The sequence below is a fragment of the Heterocephalus glaber genome, unplaced genomic scaffold (assembly GCF_053883595.1).
Source record: "Heterocephalus glaber isolate CG9 unplaced genomic scaffold, H.glaber_assembly_v1.0 deba00001454, whole genome shotgun sequence".
NCBI lineage: Eukaryota > Metazoa > Chordata > Mammalia > Rodentia > Bathyergidae > Heterocephalus > Heterocephalus glaber.
The window spans coordinates 11,021,488-11,042,685 of NW_028258303.1; the positions used below are offsets into that span (position 1 = coordinate 11,021,488).

General features: G+C 38.0%; 1 protein-coding gene across 6 annotated transcripts in view; it reads right to left on the reverse strand.

Moving 5' to 3' along the window:
* Positions 1-1,151: 1,151 nt before the first annotated feature.
* Positions 1,152-21,198, reverse strand: part of LOC101724419 (E3 ISG15--protein ligase HERC5-like) — a 72,917-nt gene continuing 52,870 nt past the window's right edge. For 4 of the 6 annotated variants that reach the window (XM_021261060.2, XM_004848058.4, XM_021261061.2 and 1 more), the window contains 5 exons: positions 20,105-20,168; positions 19,476-19,546; positions 16,718-16,901; positions 16,518-16,620; positions 1,152-14,387 (listed from right to left, as the gene is read on the reverse strand). In XM_021261060.2, the coding sequence (XP_021116719.2) occupies positions 14,161-14,387; positions 16,518-16,620; positions 16,718-16,901; positions 19,476-19,546; positions 20,105-20,168 (649 nt within the window). In that variant the 3' untranslated portion in view covers positions 1,152-14,160. Of the gene's footprint in view, positions 14,388-16,517; positions 16,621-16,717; positions 16,902-19,475; positions 19,611-20,104; positions 20,169-21,198 lie in introns of those variants that run through there. The other 2 variants (XR_002396186.2, XM_087215837.1) reach the window with 2 other exon arrangements.

Sequence of the window (21,198 nt, forward strand, 5' to 3'; positions counted from 1 at the left end):
GTTAGATACTACAGGAGGGAGGTGAAGGGGGAATAGTGGTAGATGAGAAGAAATGGTTGATGTGGGGGTCTGATTTTATAGGAGTACTTTTAGTTGAGTTGAAGGGTTAATATTGAGAATTCTCAGAGGATATTTAATGGGGGCAAGGATGAGATGGGAGGAAGGGGTTTTACTTTGTGATTGAGGAAAGCTATGTGATTGTCAGACTTGCTAATAGGGAGGACAATAAGTTAGGCACGATATGGAAGAGCCAAAGCCTTATGATGTGGAGAATTGAGGAATAATATTACAGAAGACTGTGAGGGAGCTAAGTATGGGGAATATAAAAACTTGAGGGAGGAGTTTATGTGTTTGGAAAAATAAAGAAATATGTTAATAATACTGTCTCAGTGGGTTGAGGTGAAGAAACTAGATAGGGAGCTGAGACATGGGAGAGAACCTAGACACCTGTTAAATCAGAGTTCATGAAAGAACAAATACACAAATGTAACAACCTAATAAACATAGGAAACCATAAAAGAACTCACCCCCATATTACTAAATAAATCAAGAAACAACTTAAACCTATAAGATGTCCAATGGGAACACAGATTAAATATTCCGATGAGACATTGTATATGTGATTCCCAAAAGCTTCTCCAGAGTTTGTGTGCTCATACCGCAATAACTCTTCTGATCCCTTTGCCACAGTACTGAAGCTAACTCGGACTCAGGACTTCTGCCAGGTTGCAGGCGTTCTTGTAGAGTCTGATCCAGTCTGAGTTCTTGGGTTAGGAACTCTTGCTGTTCCTCTCCCTGGGTGTGATGGTGGATTCAGCAGACAGGTTCACTGGCATGAAATTGTCCACTGAGTCAGGATTATTCCTATGCAATCAAATCAGCCACAGCGGTTAACAGGCTAATCTGTTACAGTGGTATCTATCAGGGATGTTTGAGAAATAACATACCAGGAGACCCTGCTTTGGGTCTCCTTTAGTCTAGAGAAGAAATCCATGGTTATAGTGTAAGCATCATAACAACCCAAGTCCTGACCCACAGTTAATGTGCACTAATGTGATGGCTATCTCCTTGTGGCAGCAAGGAGTCACATATATGTGGCCACAGAAATTTGAGGTTTGGATCCACACAAACAGAAAAGAGCCAAACAATGATTTTAAAAAGATGAAAGTAAGTTTATTATAAAAGTACAGTAGATATGAGCATGGTCAAATAATATATTACCATATAACAAGACAAAGGACAGCACCAAAGATGAAGGAGAATCCTCTGCGGAAGGATCTTATATGAGACAGAGCCTTTGGCAGGCGAGAGAGAAAAAGTTGCGCTATATCCAGTTTGTCAGTTTCTTAAGTATTGTGTTCAGACAAAAGTGACTTGGTGCCAACAGTCCTGTATGGCTGGAAGGGATCATTCCTAGCCTTGGCTAGAGCCTGGTCTGGAATGGTCTTTTGGATATCAACAGTTATCTCTATACACTCCTCTCCCAGGATTTAGCTTCTCTGCAGTCAGGCAGCAGTCAAGGTCACTTCAGCAAACACAAACATTCCAGATGACTCTTATCATTTTTAACCCTTTTCCTGACACTCTTAATGGTGAAAAACAGCATTCAACAGTAATTTTATAGAATCAGTTATCTAAAGCCCAGGGGGTTGGGGACTGGGTAATGCTAGAGGGAGGAAGAGGAGATAAAACAAAATTTTGTTTTATCTTCTCTTCCCCCTTTTTAAACTCTGTCCTCTTTGTTATAAGGAGGAAATAGGATAGCAAAGGATTCTAACGATGGTAAGGGTATATTATATATTTAGAAGAGGATAACAGGGAAAACTGGATACAAAATTGGTGGTGAGAAATGGGGAGGGGAGAATATTTTATGAGTGATATTAATATTAGAGAAAAAGTTGAAGGGAGAGAAAAAGGAGAGGAAAGAAAAAACTTGAAAATGAATAAGACAGAATTTTGAGATGTCAGGTGAAGAGAAATGGATAAAAGTAGGAGGGATATAAATGGACAAGGTAGAATTCCCTTACTCTCTATAAAACTATACTGGAAGAAAAAAGCAAGAGGAAGAGAAGCACACATACACAGACATGCTCATAAAAGAAAAAAGAGTAAAATAATGGAATAAATATGTGGGGGAAAATGTACAGAAGGAAACAGGAAAGAATTAAAAACTTAAAATAGTAAAATAAAAATGAAAAACTATAATCAAATAAAGAATAATAAAAGAAAGTTTTCCAGTGTTTTGGATGCATGGCTTTTTTTCCTCAGCCTAGGGTTAAGGAGCAGAGCTTGAGTGAGAACATGTCTGTTCATGTTGGAAGTCTAAGGTGGCAGTCTGTCCTCAGAATGATGCTGGTTGTGTGGAGATGTTTACAGTGAGAACACGGTGCTGATGTGGGCTTCTAATCCTGTGTATCTCAGGCTGAACCTGCCCTGTGACTGTAGGAGCAAGGTCTGTGTTACCAGTTCTTGGCTCTCAGTGGGACTCCCCCCAGTCTGCTCTCTAACTGCCAGAAGTCTCCTGTGACTGTCTTTCCCTCATCTACTCTAGGAACTTGGCATTGTGAAGCAGACTAGGGGTAGTTCTGGGACCCAGGTTCAAACACTCACCCCTTCCCTACAGTGGTGTCCCCACCAGCTCCTGCTCTGCAACTGTAACTACAACTGCAGGCACTTGTAGCGAGGTCATTCACCAACTGTTGACTGTAGAAGGCTGTTCCAGAAGCAGTGTCCCTTGCTCTCTCCATTGCTTACAACGGCAGATGATTTTCCTGGTCCCAGTTCTCCCTGAACAAAAAAGTTGTTAGTTTCATTTTGCCTCCCAGCTGGTGGCTAGCCAGCCACTGTTGGTGGTGCTGGGTTATCCCTTCTCCACAGAGAGATCTATTTCTTGTATATACTTTTTTTTCTTTTTTTTGGTACTGGGGATTGAACTCGGGACCTTGCGCTTACGATGCAGGTGGCTGGCAGTGGCACCACTGAGCTAAATCCCCAGCCCTATTTCTTCTGTATCCTAGTTTCTTCTCAGTTCCCCAGTGGTTCTCAGGTAACTTCCACTCACTTTGATTTCTGTCCCAGCTGCTGTTTTCCAGACTTTAGACACTTTGTCTTGGACAAGCTGAGTTGCTGGCTCTCAGAGTATCTGTTCTCTTCCTGTACTGTCTTTCTTTGATGTTGGTATTGGGTAATGCTAGTCAGAGGACTGAGAAGCTTTCTCTCTTCCTGTGCTTTCTGAACAAATGTGTAAAGAACTGATCCTCTTTTTGGTAACTAGTATAATTTGTCTATTTGCATTAGAAAAAGGAATGTTGGTGGCAGAATACCTGAAAACACAATGGGACATCTGATGCTGGGAGATCCCTAAAATTTAGAGATTACCTTTTCCTTTAAAATTCAGCGAGAGGACTGGGAATGTAGTACACTGAAAAAGCCCTTGCCTGGGATGCTTGAGGCTCTGGATTTGATTCCAAGCACTATAAAAAAAAACCCCAAAAACTCAAGTATAATAAATCTGTACTTTCTTTCCACTTCAAGTGAAACCAAACAGTCCAAGCGACTCTGAGGGCTCCCTGTGAGCTTATAGTTCTACTGGCCAGCTCATGTTCTTGGGTCTTCAGTGAATTCTCTATGTCTGTCCTCAGGTGATTTCAGTCCTCTTTTCACATAAGCACTGCAGCATGGACTTGGCCCTCATGGTCTTTCATTTCTCAAAGTACAGTGGTACCTTGGTTTACAAACTTAATTTGTTTTACAGTTTTGGTCATGTTTGTCACCTGATGCGGAGATGAACATTCATTTGGGAGCCCAATTATTTACAAATAGAAGTGTTTGTGCAATGAGGTATTACTGTACCACGAACATGAGCTTCTGGGAATAAGCAGCAGGCATTTGTGGAATAGCTTATGCTTTGTTTCATATGGTTATTACAAAGAGATAAACCAAAGTATGGTTTCACAAATCTCATGGTTCATTACAATACAAAGGTTTTCCTTTAGGGGGAAGAATAACAAATAACCTCACAGGGTATACCCTTGATAGAAGCACATTAACCACATGGTGACTGAGTTCCAATTTTGTGAGAGTCCAGTGATTATAGTGCTTCATTAAAAGAAAGTAGTCTGTGGGAAGTCTAATGAAAGTTTCAAGTGTCCCTTTCTAAGAGTGGTTTTTGGCTGAGATCAGCTTGACTGGCATAGTGCAGATGGGTGAAGACAGGTCAGGGCTGATGTTGCCTTGGTAAGAACTTAGGGCTTCACTTAAAGGCTAACCTGGTAGCCCATTCCACAACACAGTTCTTTGTCTTTGGAGAAATGACCAACACAGTCTAGCCTGCCATTGCCTCAGCTGTCAAACTGTCTGTCAAACTCTTGGGTTTAGTATGTACTTTGGAGTCCAGCACCTGAGGTCAATAACTCATATATAGGATCTGCTAAGGTATAAAGGAACATTCTTACTGGGCAGGTGGTCTCACTCCAAGTTCTACTCACAATATAACAGATGTCACTCATTTAAAAAATTATGTGTTTGGAATCCTTTCACAGCTTCGTAACAAAGTTCAAAATATAACACAAGGGCCAGGTGTGGTGGCACATGCCTGTAATCCCAGAACTCAGGAGGGTGAGGCAAGAGGATCACAAGTTTGAGGCAGCTTGTGTTACACAGCAAATTCTACACAAATATATACACCATGGTGAGATCCTGTCAAAAGAAACACAGATCTGGAGCACAAAGTTCACTGGCTATTTCCCAGGATAATTACATCTCCCTATTAATTTGCTCTATAGCTATAATAATAAGACATATTTCAACATACTTTCCAATTACAAGTTTGGATTCAGTGTTTAATCAAAATAAAGGCATTTGCATTTACAATAGTTCTTGCCATCAAAATACTGATTATACCTAATTGTACAATGAACCAATAAGTCCTTTGACATTTAGATTTTTCAAACAGCAGTCTGATAAATAAAAAATAAAGACATGTTTTAATGTAAAATATACATGACATTGGCCATTCCACTGCTCCCAGGGCAGAGGAGGTGAGCCACATGGGTGCCAGCAGCACCCCCTCCCCTGTGGAAATGAGAAGACACATAAACAAGCCTCAAAAGGACTTTCAGATCACCTACAGCAACCCCAAAGGGAAATGAGATGGAAAACTCTGATACTCAACCACCTGGACTCCCTGAACTGGCAACAAAAGAGGATCTGGAAAAAATGAAATCAGAAACAGTTTCTCATATAACAGCGGAGATTGTGTCCAGAGTACAAGACATAATTAATAAATCTAGAGAGGACATAGATAAAAAATTTAGAGGAGCTGAGGAACATGATGGAATCCCAACGTAGGAAACAAACGGAATCCATAAAACAGATGCAAACAGATTTCCAGGAGATTAAAAACTCCATTGAAAGTCTACACAGCAGAATGAACCAATGTGAGGACAGAATTTCAGATATAGAAGATAAGAGTGCAATTAGTGACCAGGAAAAGAAAAATTGCTTCAAAATTGTAACGGACTATGAGAAAGCAATCCAGCAGCTGCTAGATGATGCAAAGAAGAATAACAAGACTGACTGGAGTCAAAGAAGAAACAGGAGAGAGTGCAGATGACATAAAAAAACTGTTCACAGAAGTGATGGCAGAAAACTTCCCAAGCAGGGGAAAAGAACGTGACATACAGATAAGTGAGGCATAGAGGACTCCAACTAGCCTTGATCAAAAAAAATCTAAACCTAGGCATATAATAGGATTCCAGAAACCCAACAGAACAAAATTCTACAAGCAGTGAGAGAAAAGAAACAAATCACATACAAAGGGAAGCCCATCAGAATCACAGCAGACTTCTCAATGCAAACCTTCAAGACAAGAAGAGCTTGGAGTGACTTATTTCAAGCTGAAGAGGAAAACAGCCTCCAACCCAGATTGATGTACCCTGCAAAACTGTCTTTCACAATTGATGGAGAAATAAGATACTTTCATGATAAAGAGCACCTTAGGAACTTCATGAATATCAAATCAGCACTCCAAAAAATTTTAGACAATATTGTAGGAAAAGATAATGAGGATCACAACCCTAGGAAGCCCAGCAGAATGAATCTGTGGGTGTGATGAATTAAACGCAAACAGGGAGAATACAACAAAAAGAAAAAGTCATGACAAGGCTTTTTAAAACTTTTAACTTCATCTCCTTAATGAGTGTAGAATTCAATCTTATTATTGTACTAATTAGTATTTTTCTGATTCTAGTGTTGTACACCTTTCCTTGTGCTGTACTGGCTATTTGTCATCTTCTTGTGTCTACTGTTTAATTGGATTGTCTATTAATGAGCTGTAAGAGTTCTTTATATATTCTGGTCATAGGTTATATGCATTGTAAATATGGTCTGTTTAAGGACTACTTTTCATTTTAACGATGTCATTTAAAGTTCTAAAGTTCATTTATCAATTTTTTCTTTTATACATCATGTTTTTTGTATCCTAGGAAGTTCTTGCCTACCCTAAATTCATAAACATTTTCTCTTATAATTTCTTCTTAAAGTTTTAGTCTTTTATATTCAGGTTTATAGATCCTTTCAAGTTATTTTTATGTATGGAAATAAAGGGTTGAGGTTAATTTTTTATATATGGACACCAGGTGTTCTAGTGCCATTTGCTGAAAACACTATCTTTTCCTCTGCTCTTACATTGAGTTTATATTCTATAAAATGTTAGTGTTAAATAATCTTTCAAAATTTAGTGGACCACATATGTGTGGTTCTATTTCTAGATTCTCTGTTTTATTCCAATGATCTGTATGTCTTTCCTTACACCAAAACTGCCTTGATTACTGTAGCTTTAGAGGAAGACTTAAAATTAGGTACTAAACATCTTCCAACACTTTTTTTTCATTTTCTTTTTACTTTTCTGGGTCCTTTGTACTCCTACATAACTTTTAAATTTCAATATCCAATTCTTCATTTATAGCAAGTATACATAGACCTGAATTTTTCTTTATTCCTTGTGTTTTCTAATCCTGCTAAATTCAAATACAAGTTCTAAGGGCTCCTAGAGATTTCTTATTGTTTTCTCTGTAGATGTTCATTTCATCTACATATAAAGATTTTACTTCTACCTTGCCAATCCTATCCTAATTGTGTCATTTTCTTGCCAGACTATTTTGCTTTGGGCCTATGTTTCAAAGTTTAATGGACAGATGAAGAGTAGGTATATCTTCCCTTGTTCTCCACCTTAGGGAGAAAGCATTGTATTTTCTCCATTCATATAAGGCGTTTTTGCTGGAAGTATGGAGTACATGTCTTTTATCTGTTGAGAAGGTTCTGTTCTACTTGTTATCTCCTGATAGCTTTTACCATGAACAGCTGTAGAATTTATTCCAATACTTTTTCTCCAAGTAGTGACAAGATCATATGGCCTTCTCTTTTCCTCTGTTAAAATGATGACTTTTGAGGGTGGATCTTCCAGTGCTGAACCAACACTGCCATCCCTGTAATAAAACCACTTTCTACATACTGCCAGATCTGAATTCTAATAGTTTGTTTTGTTAAACAAATTTCTATCTATGTTCATACTTTTTCTATTATCTTTATCTAGTTTTAGGATTAGCACAATGTCGATTTCATAAAATGAGGGGAGAAGTGTTCCTTCTTTTTTCTGCTTTAAATATTTGATATAATTTATCAGTTGAAATGTATATGAGACTGTTGTCATATAGGTAGGTTTTCAAGCTAGGAATATGCTTTCTTTAATACGTGCTATTCAAATTTTATATTTCCTCTAGAGTTAGTTTCAATAATTTGTCTTCCATGGTACTTTTTAGAAGTTGTCAAATTTATTTCAAAAAAGATTTTTGTAATATGTTTTCTATATCCTTTTAAATTTTGTAAATTCTGTGGTAATGGCTCCTAGATCTTGATATTGTAATTTTAAAAACATATAATTGATGTTGTGTAATGGGAAGAAAAGGTCTAAAGGAGTAGAGGAAGGGGGAGGGGTAGGGGAAGGGAAAGAAGGGAAAAGAAAAAAAGTATGAGAAAAGGAAAAAAATGGAAACAAAGTCTTTGCAAATAGGGAAGGATGGAGGGGGTAAAGGGAGGCAGGGAAGGAGAAAAAAATAAGAACCAAGATGCTCATGTAATGGCACAAGATCCCAATGATGAATGTAACTGTATTTTATACCTAAAATGTACCAATAAACTTAATGGGGAAAAATATATATAGGACCCACCCCTCCAGGCCCAGAGGTAGGGGCTTCTGAGGTGCTGTCGCACTGCTCCCAGCTCAGAGGAGGTGAGCTGCGCAGGTGCCAACAGCACCCCCCCACACCCGCCTGGGTCGAAATGAGAAAACATGTAAATAAGACTCAAAACCAGACTTCCAAATTTCCTAAAGCAACCCCAAAAGGAAATGAGATGGAACACTCTGGTACTCAACCACCTGGACACCCTGAACTGGCAACAAAAGAGGATCTGGAAAAAATGAAATCAGAAATAATTTCTCAGATAACAGCACAGATTATGCCCATAGTGCAAGACATGATTAATAAATCTAGAGAGGACACAGATAAAAAAATATAGGAGCTGAAGAACATGATGGAATCCCAACACAGGAAACAAATGGAATCCATAAAACAGATGCAAACATTTCTAGGAGATTAAAAACTCCATTGAAAGTCTACACAGCAGAATGAACCAATGTGAGGACAGAATTTCAGATATAGAAGATAAGAGTGCAGTTAGTGACCAGGAAAATAAAATTGCTTCAAAATTGTAAGGGACTATGAGAAATGAATTCAGCAGCTGCTAGATGATGCAAAGAAGAATAACAAGACTGACTGGAGTCAAAGAAGAAACAGGAGAGAGTGCAGATGACATAAAAAAAATGTTCACAGAAGTGATGGCAGAAAACTTCCCAAGCAGGAGGAAAGAACTTGACATACAGGTAAGTGAGGCATAGAGACTCCAACTAGCCTTGATCAAAAAAAAAATCTACACATAGGCATATAATTGTTAAGATTCCAGAAACTCAACAGAAGAGCATAGTTCTACAAGCAGTTAGAGAAAAGAAACAAATCACATACAAAGGAAAGCCCATCAGAATCACAGCAGACTTCTCAATGCAAACCTTCAAGGCAAGAAGAGCTTGGAGTGACTTATTTCAAGCCGAAGAGGAAAACAGCCTCCAACCCAGATTGATGTACCCTGCAAAGCTATCTTTCAAAATTGATGGAGAAATAAGATACTTTCATGACAAAGAGTACCTTAGGAACTTCAGGAATACCAAACCAGCACTGCAAAAAATTTTAGACAATTTCCTAGGAACAGACAATGAGGATCATAACCACAGGAAGCACAGCAGAATGAACCCATCAGGTGTGACAAGAAATTAAATGTAAAGGGGGAAAATCCAACAAAAAGAAACAGTCATGACAATGATAATTCAATACGTGTCAGTTATAACCATCAATATTAATGGTCTCAATTCACCAATCAAAAGAAATAGACTTGTAGAATGGGTCAAGAAGCAAAATCCAACAATATGCTGCATACAAGAAACACACTTAATTCAAAAGGAAACTCATAGACTGAAAGTTAAAGGGTGGAAAACAATACTCCATGGGACAGGAACCCGAAAAAAAGCAGGAGTAGCTATCCTCTTTGCAGATCAAGTAGATTTCAAACCAACACTGACTAAGAGAGACAAAGAAGGACACTACATCCGTGTAAAGGGAACAATCCAACAGGAAGAGGTGACAATCATAAATATCTATACACCAAACACTAGTGTGCCCAACTATATAAAACAAATACTAACGGACATGAAAAGTCATATATGCACTAATACAATTGAAGTGGGGGACCTCAACACTCCACTGTCACAAATAGATCAACTAGACAAAAAATAAATACTGAAATACTAGAAATCAATTGAACTCTTGAACAAATGAAGCTAACATGTTTACAGAGTGTTCCACCCCACAAAATCAGAATACACATTCTTCTCAGCTGCACACAAATTGTTCTCCAAAATAGACCACATACTCACTCATAGAACATGTTTAAGTAACTGGAAAGGAATTGAAGTTATCCCCTGTATATTATCAGACCATAGTGTGATGAAATTGGAGATCCATAGCAAAAAATCCCACAAAAGCTTCATAAACAAATGGAAATTGAACAATACACTTCTGAATAACTAATAGGTCACAGAGGAAATTAAAGAAAAAATCAGACAGTTCCTTAAATGACAGTGACAATACAACATATCAGAATCTGTGGGACACAATGAAAGCAGTCTTATGAGGGAAATTCATAGCAGTGAATACATATATTAGGAAAACAGAATGAGCTCAATTAAACAACCTGATGCTGAACCTCAAGCTTCTAGAAAGAGCAGAGCAGGACAACCCCAAAGCTCATACAAGGGAGGAAATTATAAAGATCAGAGCAGATATCAATTCAATAGAGACTAAGAGAATGATACAAAAAATCAGTGAAGCCAAGAGTTGGTTCTTCAAATCAACAAAACTGACAAACCCTTAGCCAACCTTATCAGAAAAATGAAAGAAAAGGCCCAAATCCATTCAATTAGGAATGAAAAGGGTGAAATTACAACAGACCCAGCAGAAATTCAGAGGATCATCAATACCTACTTCAAGAACCTATATGCCAATAAGATGGAAAACACAGAAAAAATGGACAGATTCCTAGATACATGTGAATTACCAAAGTTGAATGAAAAAGACCTAAAAATTCTAAACAACCCAATATCAACCAATGAAATTGAAAATGTAATTAAAAACTTACCCACTAAAAAAAGCCTGGGTCCTAATGCCTTCACTGCTGAATTCTACAAGACATTTAGAGAGGAACTACTGCCACTACTGTTTAAATGCTTCAGTGAAATTGAAAGGGAAGCAATACTCCCAAATTCATTCCTGGAAACAAGCATCACCTTGATCCCCAAAGCAGAGAAATTCTCAACTGAAAAAGAGAACTATAGGCCAATCTCACTAATGAACATAGATGCAAAAACCCTTAATAAGATACTGGTAAATAGAACACAGATCATCAAGATGATCATACACCCTGACCAAGTGGGATTCATCCCAGGGATGCAGGGATGGTTCAACATATGCAAATCAATCAGTGTAATACACTATATCAATACAGCCAAGAACAAAAACCATATAATTATCTCCATAGATTCAGAAAAAGCATTTACTAAAATCCAACATGCATTCATGATAAAAACTCTACAAAAATCGGAATAGATGGTCTCTACCTCAATCTGATAAAAGCCATCTATGAAAAACCAACAGCCAATATCATACAAAATGGTCAAAAACTGAAATCCTTCACACTAATATCAGGAACAAGACAAGGGTGACCACTATCACCACTCTTGTTCAATACAGTTTTGGAAACATTAGCCTTGGCAATTAGACAAGACAAAGAAATAAAAAGAATAAAGATAGGAAATGAAGAAGTCAAATGGTCATTATGTGCAGATGACATGACACTTTATATGGAAGACCCCAAAAATGCCACCAAAAGTCTTCTAGTCTTAATAACCAAATTCAGTAGAGTAGCTGGATTCATGGTCAACACACAAAAATCAATAGCTTTCCTCTACATGAACAACACTCACTGAGAGAGAAATAGGGCAAACAATTCCTTTCACAATAGCATCCAAAAAACTGAAATACCTAGGAATCAACCTAACAAAAGAAATCAAAGACCTCTTCTCTGAAAACTATAGCACTCTGCAGAGAGATTGAAGATGATATCAGAAAATGGAAAGATATCCCCTGCTCCTGGGTAGGAAGGATCAATATAGTGAAAATGGCCATACTTCCAAAACTGCTATACAGATTCAATGCAATCCCAATTGAAATGCCAGCAGCATACTTCACGGACCTTGAGAAAACAATCCAAAAATTCATTTGGAACAAGAAGAGACCCAGAATAGCAAAAGAAATTCTAAGTAACAGAGCAGGAGGTATCACAGTCCCCAACCTGAAACTATACTACAAAGCTACTGTGATAAAAACAGCATGATACTGGCAAAGAAACAGACCTGAGGACCAGTGGAACAGATTAGAAGATGCTGACACAACTCCAGACACACTCGGCTACCTCATCTTCGATAAAGGAGCCAAACACCCTCACTGGAGGAAAGATAGCCTCTTTAATAAATGGTGCTGGAAAAATTGGGTTTCAACTTGTCAAAGATTAAAACTAGACCTGTGTCTTTCACCATGCACTAAACTAAAATAGAAATGGATTAATGATCTAAATATTAAAATATAAACACTGAATCAGCTGGAACAGAGGTTAGGTAGAACTCTTGAAGACATTGGTGTAGGAAAAGATTTTATGAACAAAACCTCAGTTGCCCATGAACTAGTTCAAACAATCAATGAGTGGGATCTCTTCTTATTAAAAAGCTTCTACACAGCAAGAGAAACCACCAGCAATTTGAAGATTGTGGGAAAACATCTTCACCTGCTGTTCCTCAGACAAAGGCCTACCATCTTGAATCTATAAAGAACTTAAAAACATCAGACCTCCCAAATGTAAAGACCCAATCCAAAGATGGGCATCTGAAATGGACAGACATTTCTCAGACAAAGTAGAAATAGCAAAACAAATATATGAAAAAGTGTTCAACATCACTGGTCACTCGAGAGATGCAAATGAAAACAACACTGAAATTCCACCTCACTCCAGAAAAAATGGCTGCTATCATGAAATCAACCAATAACAAATGCTGGCATGGCTGTGGGGAAAGAGGAACCCTGCCTCACTGCTGGTGAGATTGGAGACTGGTGCAACCACTATGGAAATCAGTATGGAGATACCTCCGAGTACTAGGACTGGAAGTCCCATTTGATCCAGCTATTCCCCTGCTGCGTATCTTCCCCAAAGAATTAAAAGAATTATACCACAGTGTTATATGTGCACCCATGTTCATAGCAGTACAATTTGTAGTAGCTAAAACTTGGAAGCAGCCCAAATGCCCATCAACTGGAGGCTGGATAAAGAAAATGTGGTTTTTTTTATAAGATGGAGTACTACTCAGACATAAAGAATGAGAAATTAGAGACATTTATAGCTAAATGGATGCACATTGAGGCAATACTCTTAAGTGAAATAAATAGGACACCCATGTGTAAATACCAAATAGTTTCTCTACTGTGAGAAAATGAAAGTAAATAAGGACTAAAAGGTATAATAGATAATGTGAAATAGAAAGAAAAGGGGCAAAGGGGAAGTGGGAGGGGTAGGGGAAAGGAAAGAAGGGAATGGAATTACTACGAGAAAAGGAAAAAATGGAAACAAAGTCTTAGTAAATAGGGAGGAATGGAGGAGTTGAAAGGAGGGTAGGGGAATGAGGAAAAATAAGAACCAAGAGAGATTATGTAAAGGTGTAAATTTCCGATGATGAATGTCATGATATTGTATACCTAAAATGTACCAATGATTAAAATGAATAACTGATAATGCAAAAAAGGAAGAAAAGGTCCAAAGGTGTAGGGGAAGTGGCAGGGGTAGGGGAAAGGAAAGAAGGAAAAGGAAAAATTATGAGAAATTGAAAAAAAGTAAACAGTCTTTATAAATAGGGAAGGGTGGAGGAGGTGAAGGGAGGGCAGGGAATGGGGAAAATATAAGAACCAAGATACATCATGTAAAGGTCCAAGTTCCCAATGATAAATGTAAATGTATTGTATACCTAAAATGTACCAATAAAAGAATTTAAGAAAAAAAAATATACATTGACATTGATAGACATATTGAAATTAGCATATACTTTTTTCAAATGCATGTCTTTCAGACATGCAATTTATGAGAGGTATGTACAGTATTTAAAAAATATATGAATATTTTTAATATTTAACCTATTTTTTAATGAAAATGATTGTTCAGGTAATAATTTAGTAAAAGCAAACATTCTAATAACAAGGTTAGGGATACAGAAAATGTTATAAATAATTTGTGCCACTATATTATTCCTGACTCAACTTTATTATGGGAAAATCCAAATAAGGATAACTAAAGAATGTCAACCTCTTATATGGATTAGATGTAAGCAGAAACAGGAGAATCCAAGGCTGAGAGACTGAGCACCTGAGGCCTCCCTGAGAACCTGGGAAGTGATCATGGTAGTAGGATCTCGGGTGATGCAAAGCCTCTGTGGCTGTTGATGGCTATGTGAAGGGCTTCTTCCATTCTTTCCATTGTGGAATATTTAGGCAGATACAGAATACTGTGACACGTTAATGATCTTGGGTAATCTTTTTCACTGGAAGTTTCAGGACAGCGGAATACTATTCCTCTACTCTGGATGCCTCTTATATGGAGTCTATCACACCCTGTAAGAAATACTGGAAAAGAATAAACTTTAGTTAACTTATATCACAGAAAGAGAAAAACTTAAATTATGATAGCATTCACTAAGTAAATGATTGGTGAACACCCTTGTGCAAAGTGAACTATGCAGGGCCAGGTGGAACCTAGAAAAATCACAACATGCAGTTTTTGTCCTCCATGAATTTGTGATCCATTTGCAGTAAATCACATCCATGACAAGATGAATTTAAATTAGTTCCACTAGGAGATGGGATGTTGAGAGCTTCCTGGAGGGCTGAGGTTTAGGGTCCAGAGTTAAGAGAGCAGGTTGGGGTGGTCAGGGAGACTCAGAGGCCCTACTGGCTCATTCTCTAAAGAGGAGTTGGAAGAGCTTTCTGAGGAGCTGGAAGAGCTTTCCAAGGAGAGGGAAGAACCAAAATGGAGCAGCACTGGTTCAGGGAACTTACCCTGGAGTCCCAAGGCCACTGTTAATCAGGTCCATGACTGTCCACAGCAGACCTTTGAACTGGGCTGTAGACATGCGCATCCCTGGAGCTGCTGACAACCTCTGCTGACCTCTACAATCCTCGCGCCCCCCCACTTCCTAGAGGCTGGGACTGGCCCCATTCCCTTTCTTACAGAACTGCTTCACTGTTCCCAGCACCAACCTTAACTCCTAACAAGTGACATAATCTCCAACCCACTTTAAAGCTCACACTTTAAGGCTATAAATACAACCACCATTTTGTAAAACTTTGGGGCACATTTTCAAGATTGCTTAAATCTGTGTTTCCCCAGATTATTCATCCTAATTAACCCCAAATAAACTTAACTTTGTTCATTCTTGCCTAGGCTGGTTTTATTCTAGGTTGGGACAAGGCAGGGGGAGAAACCAGAGGTGGAAAGATGTAAGTGAACTCTTTGAAGGTGCAGACAGTTGAAGCAAAAGTTTCTCTTTTTAGAAAAAAAGATTAGAAAAGCAGTTTCCCATTAAAAAACTGAGTTTGTATAGAAATTTAAATTGTCCTCCAACAAAAACAGAAAGTTGTGTATATGAAGAAAAGCTGAAACAAGCATGGTGGTGGAAGCCTTTTATCTCAGAACTGGGGTAACTGAGGCAGGAAGATCTCAAGCTGAAGGCAAACTTGCACTAAACAGACCTTCTGTAAAAAAACAAAGACCAACCATTAAAGCAAAGAGCTGAAAGACTCAGGACCCTGAGGCAGGGGGTTCATAATTTAAATGCCAACCTGGCCACTTTAACAAAACCGTATCTCAATAAAGAATGAAAGAGGAGGGTGGTGTGGGTGAGTGGTAGAGTGATACTGCATTCAGTCTCCAATACTGAGAAAAAATGCTGCAAATGGAATAAGATGATGAGAGAATTAGGTGGTTAATTCTGTCCCAGGGAAATTGCTGTGTTCCCACCAAGAAAACCCAAGAGCTAGGCTTGGACTCAGCCTGTTGGGTTCAAAATCTGGATCTCACACTTTGGCAGGTGTCCGAACCTGGGCAAGGTACTAAATGCTTCAACCCTGTGTTTCCTTATACTTGAAATGGAAGAAGTAATCACATGTCTCACAGGATTGCTACTGAGGTTAAAGTGAGGCGATAGAAAAAATTGGTCAGTAGAGTGCCTGCCACAGAGTGAGGACACAATAAATGCCTATGCCGCTGTTATTCTCATCACTATCTGTCATTGGTATTATTTTATATAAGAGAGTGCATTATTACAGACTCAGAGGACTCAATTAAATGAAAATAAGAGCATAACATAAGAAGTATAATTTAGAACCAAGAAGAATATGAAAAGACACAATCTAAGAATTGGACCTGGGATTAGTGTAGAAAAGGTAGTGAAAGTGCATTATATCTATTATTACTTTATGAAAATGCGAAATAGGCTTGTGTAAGAGAAAGAATGGTGGTCTAGAAGGCAAGGTACCTGTTTCTATGCTTTGCTCTGCCATTAACACGCATGACCTACTCTTTTTTATTTTTGGTACCGAGGATAAAACTTGGGACCTTGCGCTTGCAAGGCAGGTGGTAGAACCACTGAGCTAAATCCCTGGCCCACATGACCTACTCTTAAGAATGACTATCACAGGTATTTACCTTTGTAAAAGATAAATAATTGTAGACACAAGTATTACTGCCATACTTACAGAGAAATTTTTTCTTTTCACCCAAAGTTAACTTGTGGAAAGCCTTCCAAAACATCAGTATAGTAGGATGTGATATGTAGTATCCTTGTTCATACTTTGAATTCTTGAGAGAAAGAGGGAGAAAAATGATTTTTTTTGGTGGTGGGGGGAATATATGGAAGTCTTTGGGAAGAACTGAAGGCAATTTAAGAACCATTTACCTTTTCAAAGTCTTCCCAGTTATAATCAGTACTTCCAATTACTGCTGTCATGAGTTCTTCAGGCTGGAAACATTTAATTATCTCTTGGTCAAAGACTCTATAAAATCCTTTATGAAATTCCTCATAGACTGCCTTTATGGAGATGTTGAAAATGTAGTCAATACACTTATAAACATAATCTTTCCTTGAGGGAAGGAAAAAAATAGCCAGTGATATTCTTTACCAATGATAAAAACAATCTCTACTTTGCTGTTTTTACTATTTCAATTGAGAAAAATAGTAAATTTCTTCATGGTAGATAAACTAGTACAGGGATATTAAAACCTGCTCAGCTAGAAGGAAGCTTAGTAAATGTAAGCAGAAAGATCAACCCTTTATTTTTTTCTCATTTTCCTCACTGGAACCAGGAGATTTAATAAACACTAATCTGAAAACACATGTGCCTCAACTTACATTTATGAGCTGTAAGTAACATGGAGCAAATATTCACTTAGTACATCTAAGGTGCTGTATATCACAGCTTAGCAATGCAGTTCACTGTAGAGCATTGGTTATTTCCCATCTTGACCCTGTGGCTCACAGGCAGCTGTGACTTGGTACTGCTGTCCTGTATCACAAGACAGTATTGTACCTGTGTCCCTAGCCCAGGGGAAGTACGACATTCAAAACATTGAGTATAGGGTTGGGGATTTAGCTCAGTGGTTCCGGCGCCTGCCTTGCAAGCGCAAGGTCCTGAGTTTGATCCCTGGTACCAAAAAAAAAAAAATTGAGTATAGTTACCATGGAATGTATGTGGCTTTCACACCATTTTTAGTCATTCTTCTGCTTAAAATCTTTCAAAGGCTTAAAATCTTTGCCCTCTGTGGGGGCAACTCTGCACCTGCCTGGTAAGAATCAAACCCTCCATGACCTGACCTTTGCCAGTCTCAGCTCTTTCCCTTTCTATTTTCTTCTCTGGCCTTGGTCTTTCTTTCTCATTTGTAGACAGCCCTATCATGTAACTTTCCTCTCCAGCAGGCCATGTTTCCTCTTCACCTGGCACTCGTATCAACCATCAGATTTCAGTATGAACATGATACTCTCAGGGTTGGTCCTGTTCCTCTCTTTCTTCCAACACATGTGACTCCACAGAAATTATTTCTGCAAGGTCTGACTTGTACTACAGGATGCACCCTCATACAAGATGTATTTCCTGATGGCAAGTGGTATGGTTTGGACATGGTTTTGAGTGTCCCCTAAGGCTTCATGAGTGGGAACTTACTCCCCAGTGTGAGGTACTAAAAGGACTGAAATTTAATGTGATTATGGTGATGATAGTTGTATTAGGTGTATTTTCTTCTTGTTGTGACACAATACCTGACACCGAAAGTTAAGGGAGGAAAAGTTTATTTGATCAGTTTTTGGAGGTTTCAGTCAATAGCTGCCTGTCTCCAAAACAGGGTGGCATGGCACAAGGGCATCAGAGGAGAAATAGTCCACCATAAGCAGTCAGGTGAAAGTGCATTAGCTCTCTTTCTATCCCTTATATTTTATGCAGGTTACCCACCCTAGGGTAGGTGCAGCACTCACATCCTTAATCATGAACTATGCCAAACCAATCAGTGGACTGATTTAGTAATCACACACCCTTGATCTCAGCATCACACACTCTAGATCCAGCCACCTCTGAAAAGCCTCCCTATGACTGCATAAGGCTTTGGGAGGACATCTAGACCCAAGCCATAACAATAGGTGAGGCCTCTGGGAAGCAATTAAGATTATGTAAGGCATCAGAGGAGCCCCTATGATACAATGCTGGTGGCCTTGTAAGACAAGGGAGAGAGACCACAAGAGATACATGTGTGTGCTCCTTGTTTCTTCCTGTGTGATTCCTTGCACAGCATTGGGATTCTGTCAGCACGAAAGCCATCATCAAATGTAGGTCACTACACGTCCACAACTGTTAGCTAATCTATTTTTTTATAAAATTTCCTGGGGCTAGGTATTTCATGATAATAATGAAAAATGGACTAACAGAGCAGGCATTATAGTGGAGGCATTCTCACTAGAGGAGTGAGAGTCTCCTATACTGTAACTAGCTTTTGAGAACCAGCCTATTTAAATTTACTTGAGAGATGCGGAGAAAGAACCTCTGTAGCATTTGTTGACTTCTGTTTTATAAATATTCCCATAATAGCTGATTCAAGCTGATATGTTAAAAATGTCAACAGTGAAAATTTAACAGTGACCTCTCCAAACTAATTCTGGCTCCATCCTACATACTATAGCCACCTAGTTCCTTATTTGGTTAACTTTTTTTTTTTTTGTACCGAGGATCGAACTCAGGTCCTTGTGCTTTCGAGGCAGGTGGTGGAATCACTGAGCTAAATCCCCGGCCTTTATTTGGTTAACTTTAAAAAAGTACAGTAATCCTTATCTGCCATTATATCACATAATAACTTATTCATGTATTGTCTTTTTGCCCCAATTATATTTATATTAATTCCCACAAATTAATTTCCTGATTTAGTCTTTTTCATTCTTCTATCTCCAGTACCTGGAATAGGGTCTCATACAGAATAGAGGCTCCAAAATATTTGTTAAATGGTAAAAATATTTAATCCTGAATCCTTTCTTTCCTTCTCTTATAACATTTTTATCTTTGCAAAAGATGACCTAAAGTCATTATCTTAAATGCTGAAATATATATTTTAATATATATAGTTGTATCAACATTTTATGTGTATTCAAAGCAAACATTCTAGTTCCCAAAACTTACTTGTTGGTTTGCTCCACAGGTACAGATATCCCATCTGGAATTAAATCAACATCATTTCGATCCCAAGGTATCTGTAACCAAAATGTATTAAGGTAATCAACCACCCTCAATACCACTGTTGCCAGCATATTTTTCCTGTGAAATTGAAAATAACTAGGGTTAATTATTTATGTAGTTCAGCCTTTTTTTTTTTGGTAGCGGGGATCAAACTCGGGACCTTGAGCTTGTGAGGCAGGCAACGGAACCTCTGAGCTAAATCCCCGGCCTCACCCATTCAGCCTTTTAAATGCATATAAAAATTTGAAATGTACCCTAATATGTGTCATACACAGATTTCAAACATAAGGTTATTCTGTGTAGCTGTTCACATTAATTGAATAATTATAACTTTCAAAAATATATACATGAGTTATCAAAGAACAAGAGAAAGGGAAAGTTTATAATACAGAAGTGAAATATCTTTGGTAAATAAAATTTCATATTTAAGATACTATAATAAAAATTACAAATACACATGTGACCTAGGGATGTAGCTCAATGCTAGTATGTTTGCCCAGCATATGCTTGGGGTTTGATCTCCAGCCATGCAGATTAAAGTAAACTATAATCAGGCTTCCCTAAATACTCACAGAGAAATATATGTCGAGTTCTTCAAGGTCATCAGCTTCATCATTTAAAATTTCTTGCAAACTCCTAGTGTAAATTTTGGATTAAAAGTTATATTTCTTGATTGCATAAAAGTTCAAAAGCAATAAATATTAACTTAAAATGCACATTATAAAAAAGCATCCAGTGCAATGTAAATTTCTGCTTTCACCTCCTATTCTTCTTCCTAAAACAACCTCTATTCATGGTTTAATTTGTTAGAACCACTGTTACCCAACAGACACTGCTGTGTATTGTGAAAATGACACAAAAGAGCCCATCTCTACAGCAGAGATGCTCAACCAGGGATGACTGTATCTTCTAGACAACATGTGGAAAAATCTGAACACATCTTTGGTTGTCACAACAAAGGGAGAGTTGCTATTGGCATCTAGTGAATAGCCTTCAAATGCTGCTAAAAATTGCACAAGGCCCAGGACAGCCTCCCACAACAGAGTTAAAGGGGCCTAACTCAGTGGTAGATTGCTTGCTTAATGAGGCTCAGGGTGGTTCCCAACAAAACACACCCAGAAACATGTGTGCATGAGTGTGTGTGCCCCCAAATGTCAATTTTGCCAAGGCAGAGACACCTTGCTCTAGTGTCAATGTAGCCAACTTATTCTCCCACATAGTACATGAGAAAAGAATCCTTTTCCCCAACTTCTTCCCAACACTCTTAAGAATTCTGTTATCAATCTATATAAGCAGAAAAATGACATTTAATTCACTCAATTACTAGTCAAGTTAAGCATATTGTTATTTTTTGATTAGCCATACACATATACTTAAGATAAGCCATGTGTACTTATAGTACATGTGTGAAAACCCACATATATAATACATACTCTCCAAAGTAACTGTATACATCTGGAAAAAATCAAGAGACCAGGCCACAGATCTGACACTAGGTCATAGACAGAGGAACATTTTTGAAGATTTACACAATTATAATTATGCTAAAATTCAAATTCTTGTAAAACTCATACAATATTGAAACTGAAAATCATGACTGTATCTTTATGTAACATGATTTATGGCTAAATAATTAAAATCATATAGTCTTTTTAAAAAAGCAAAT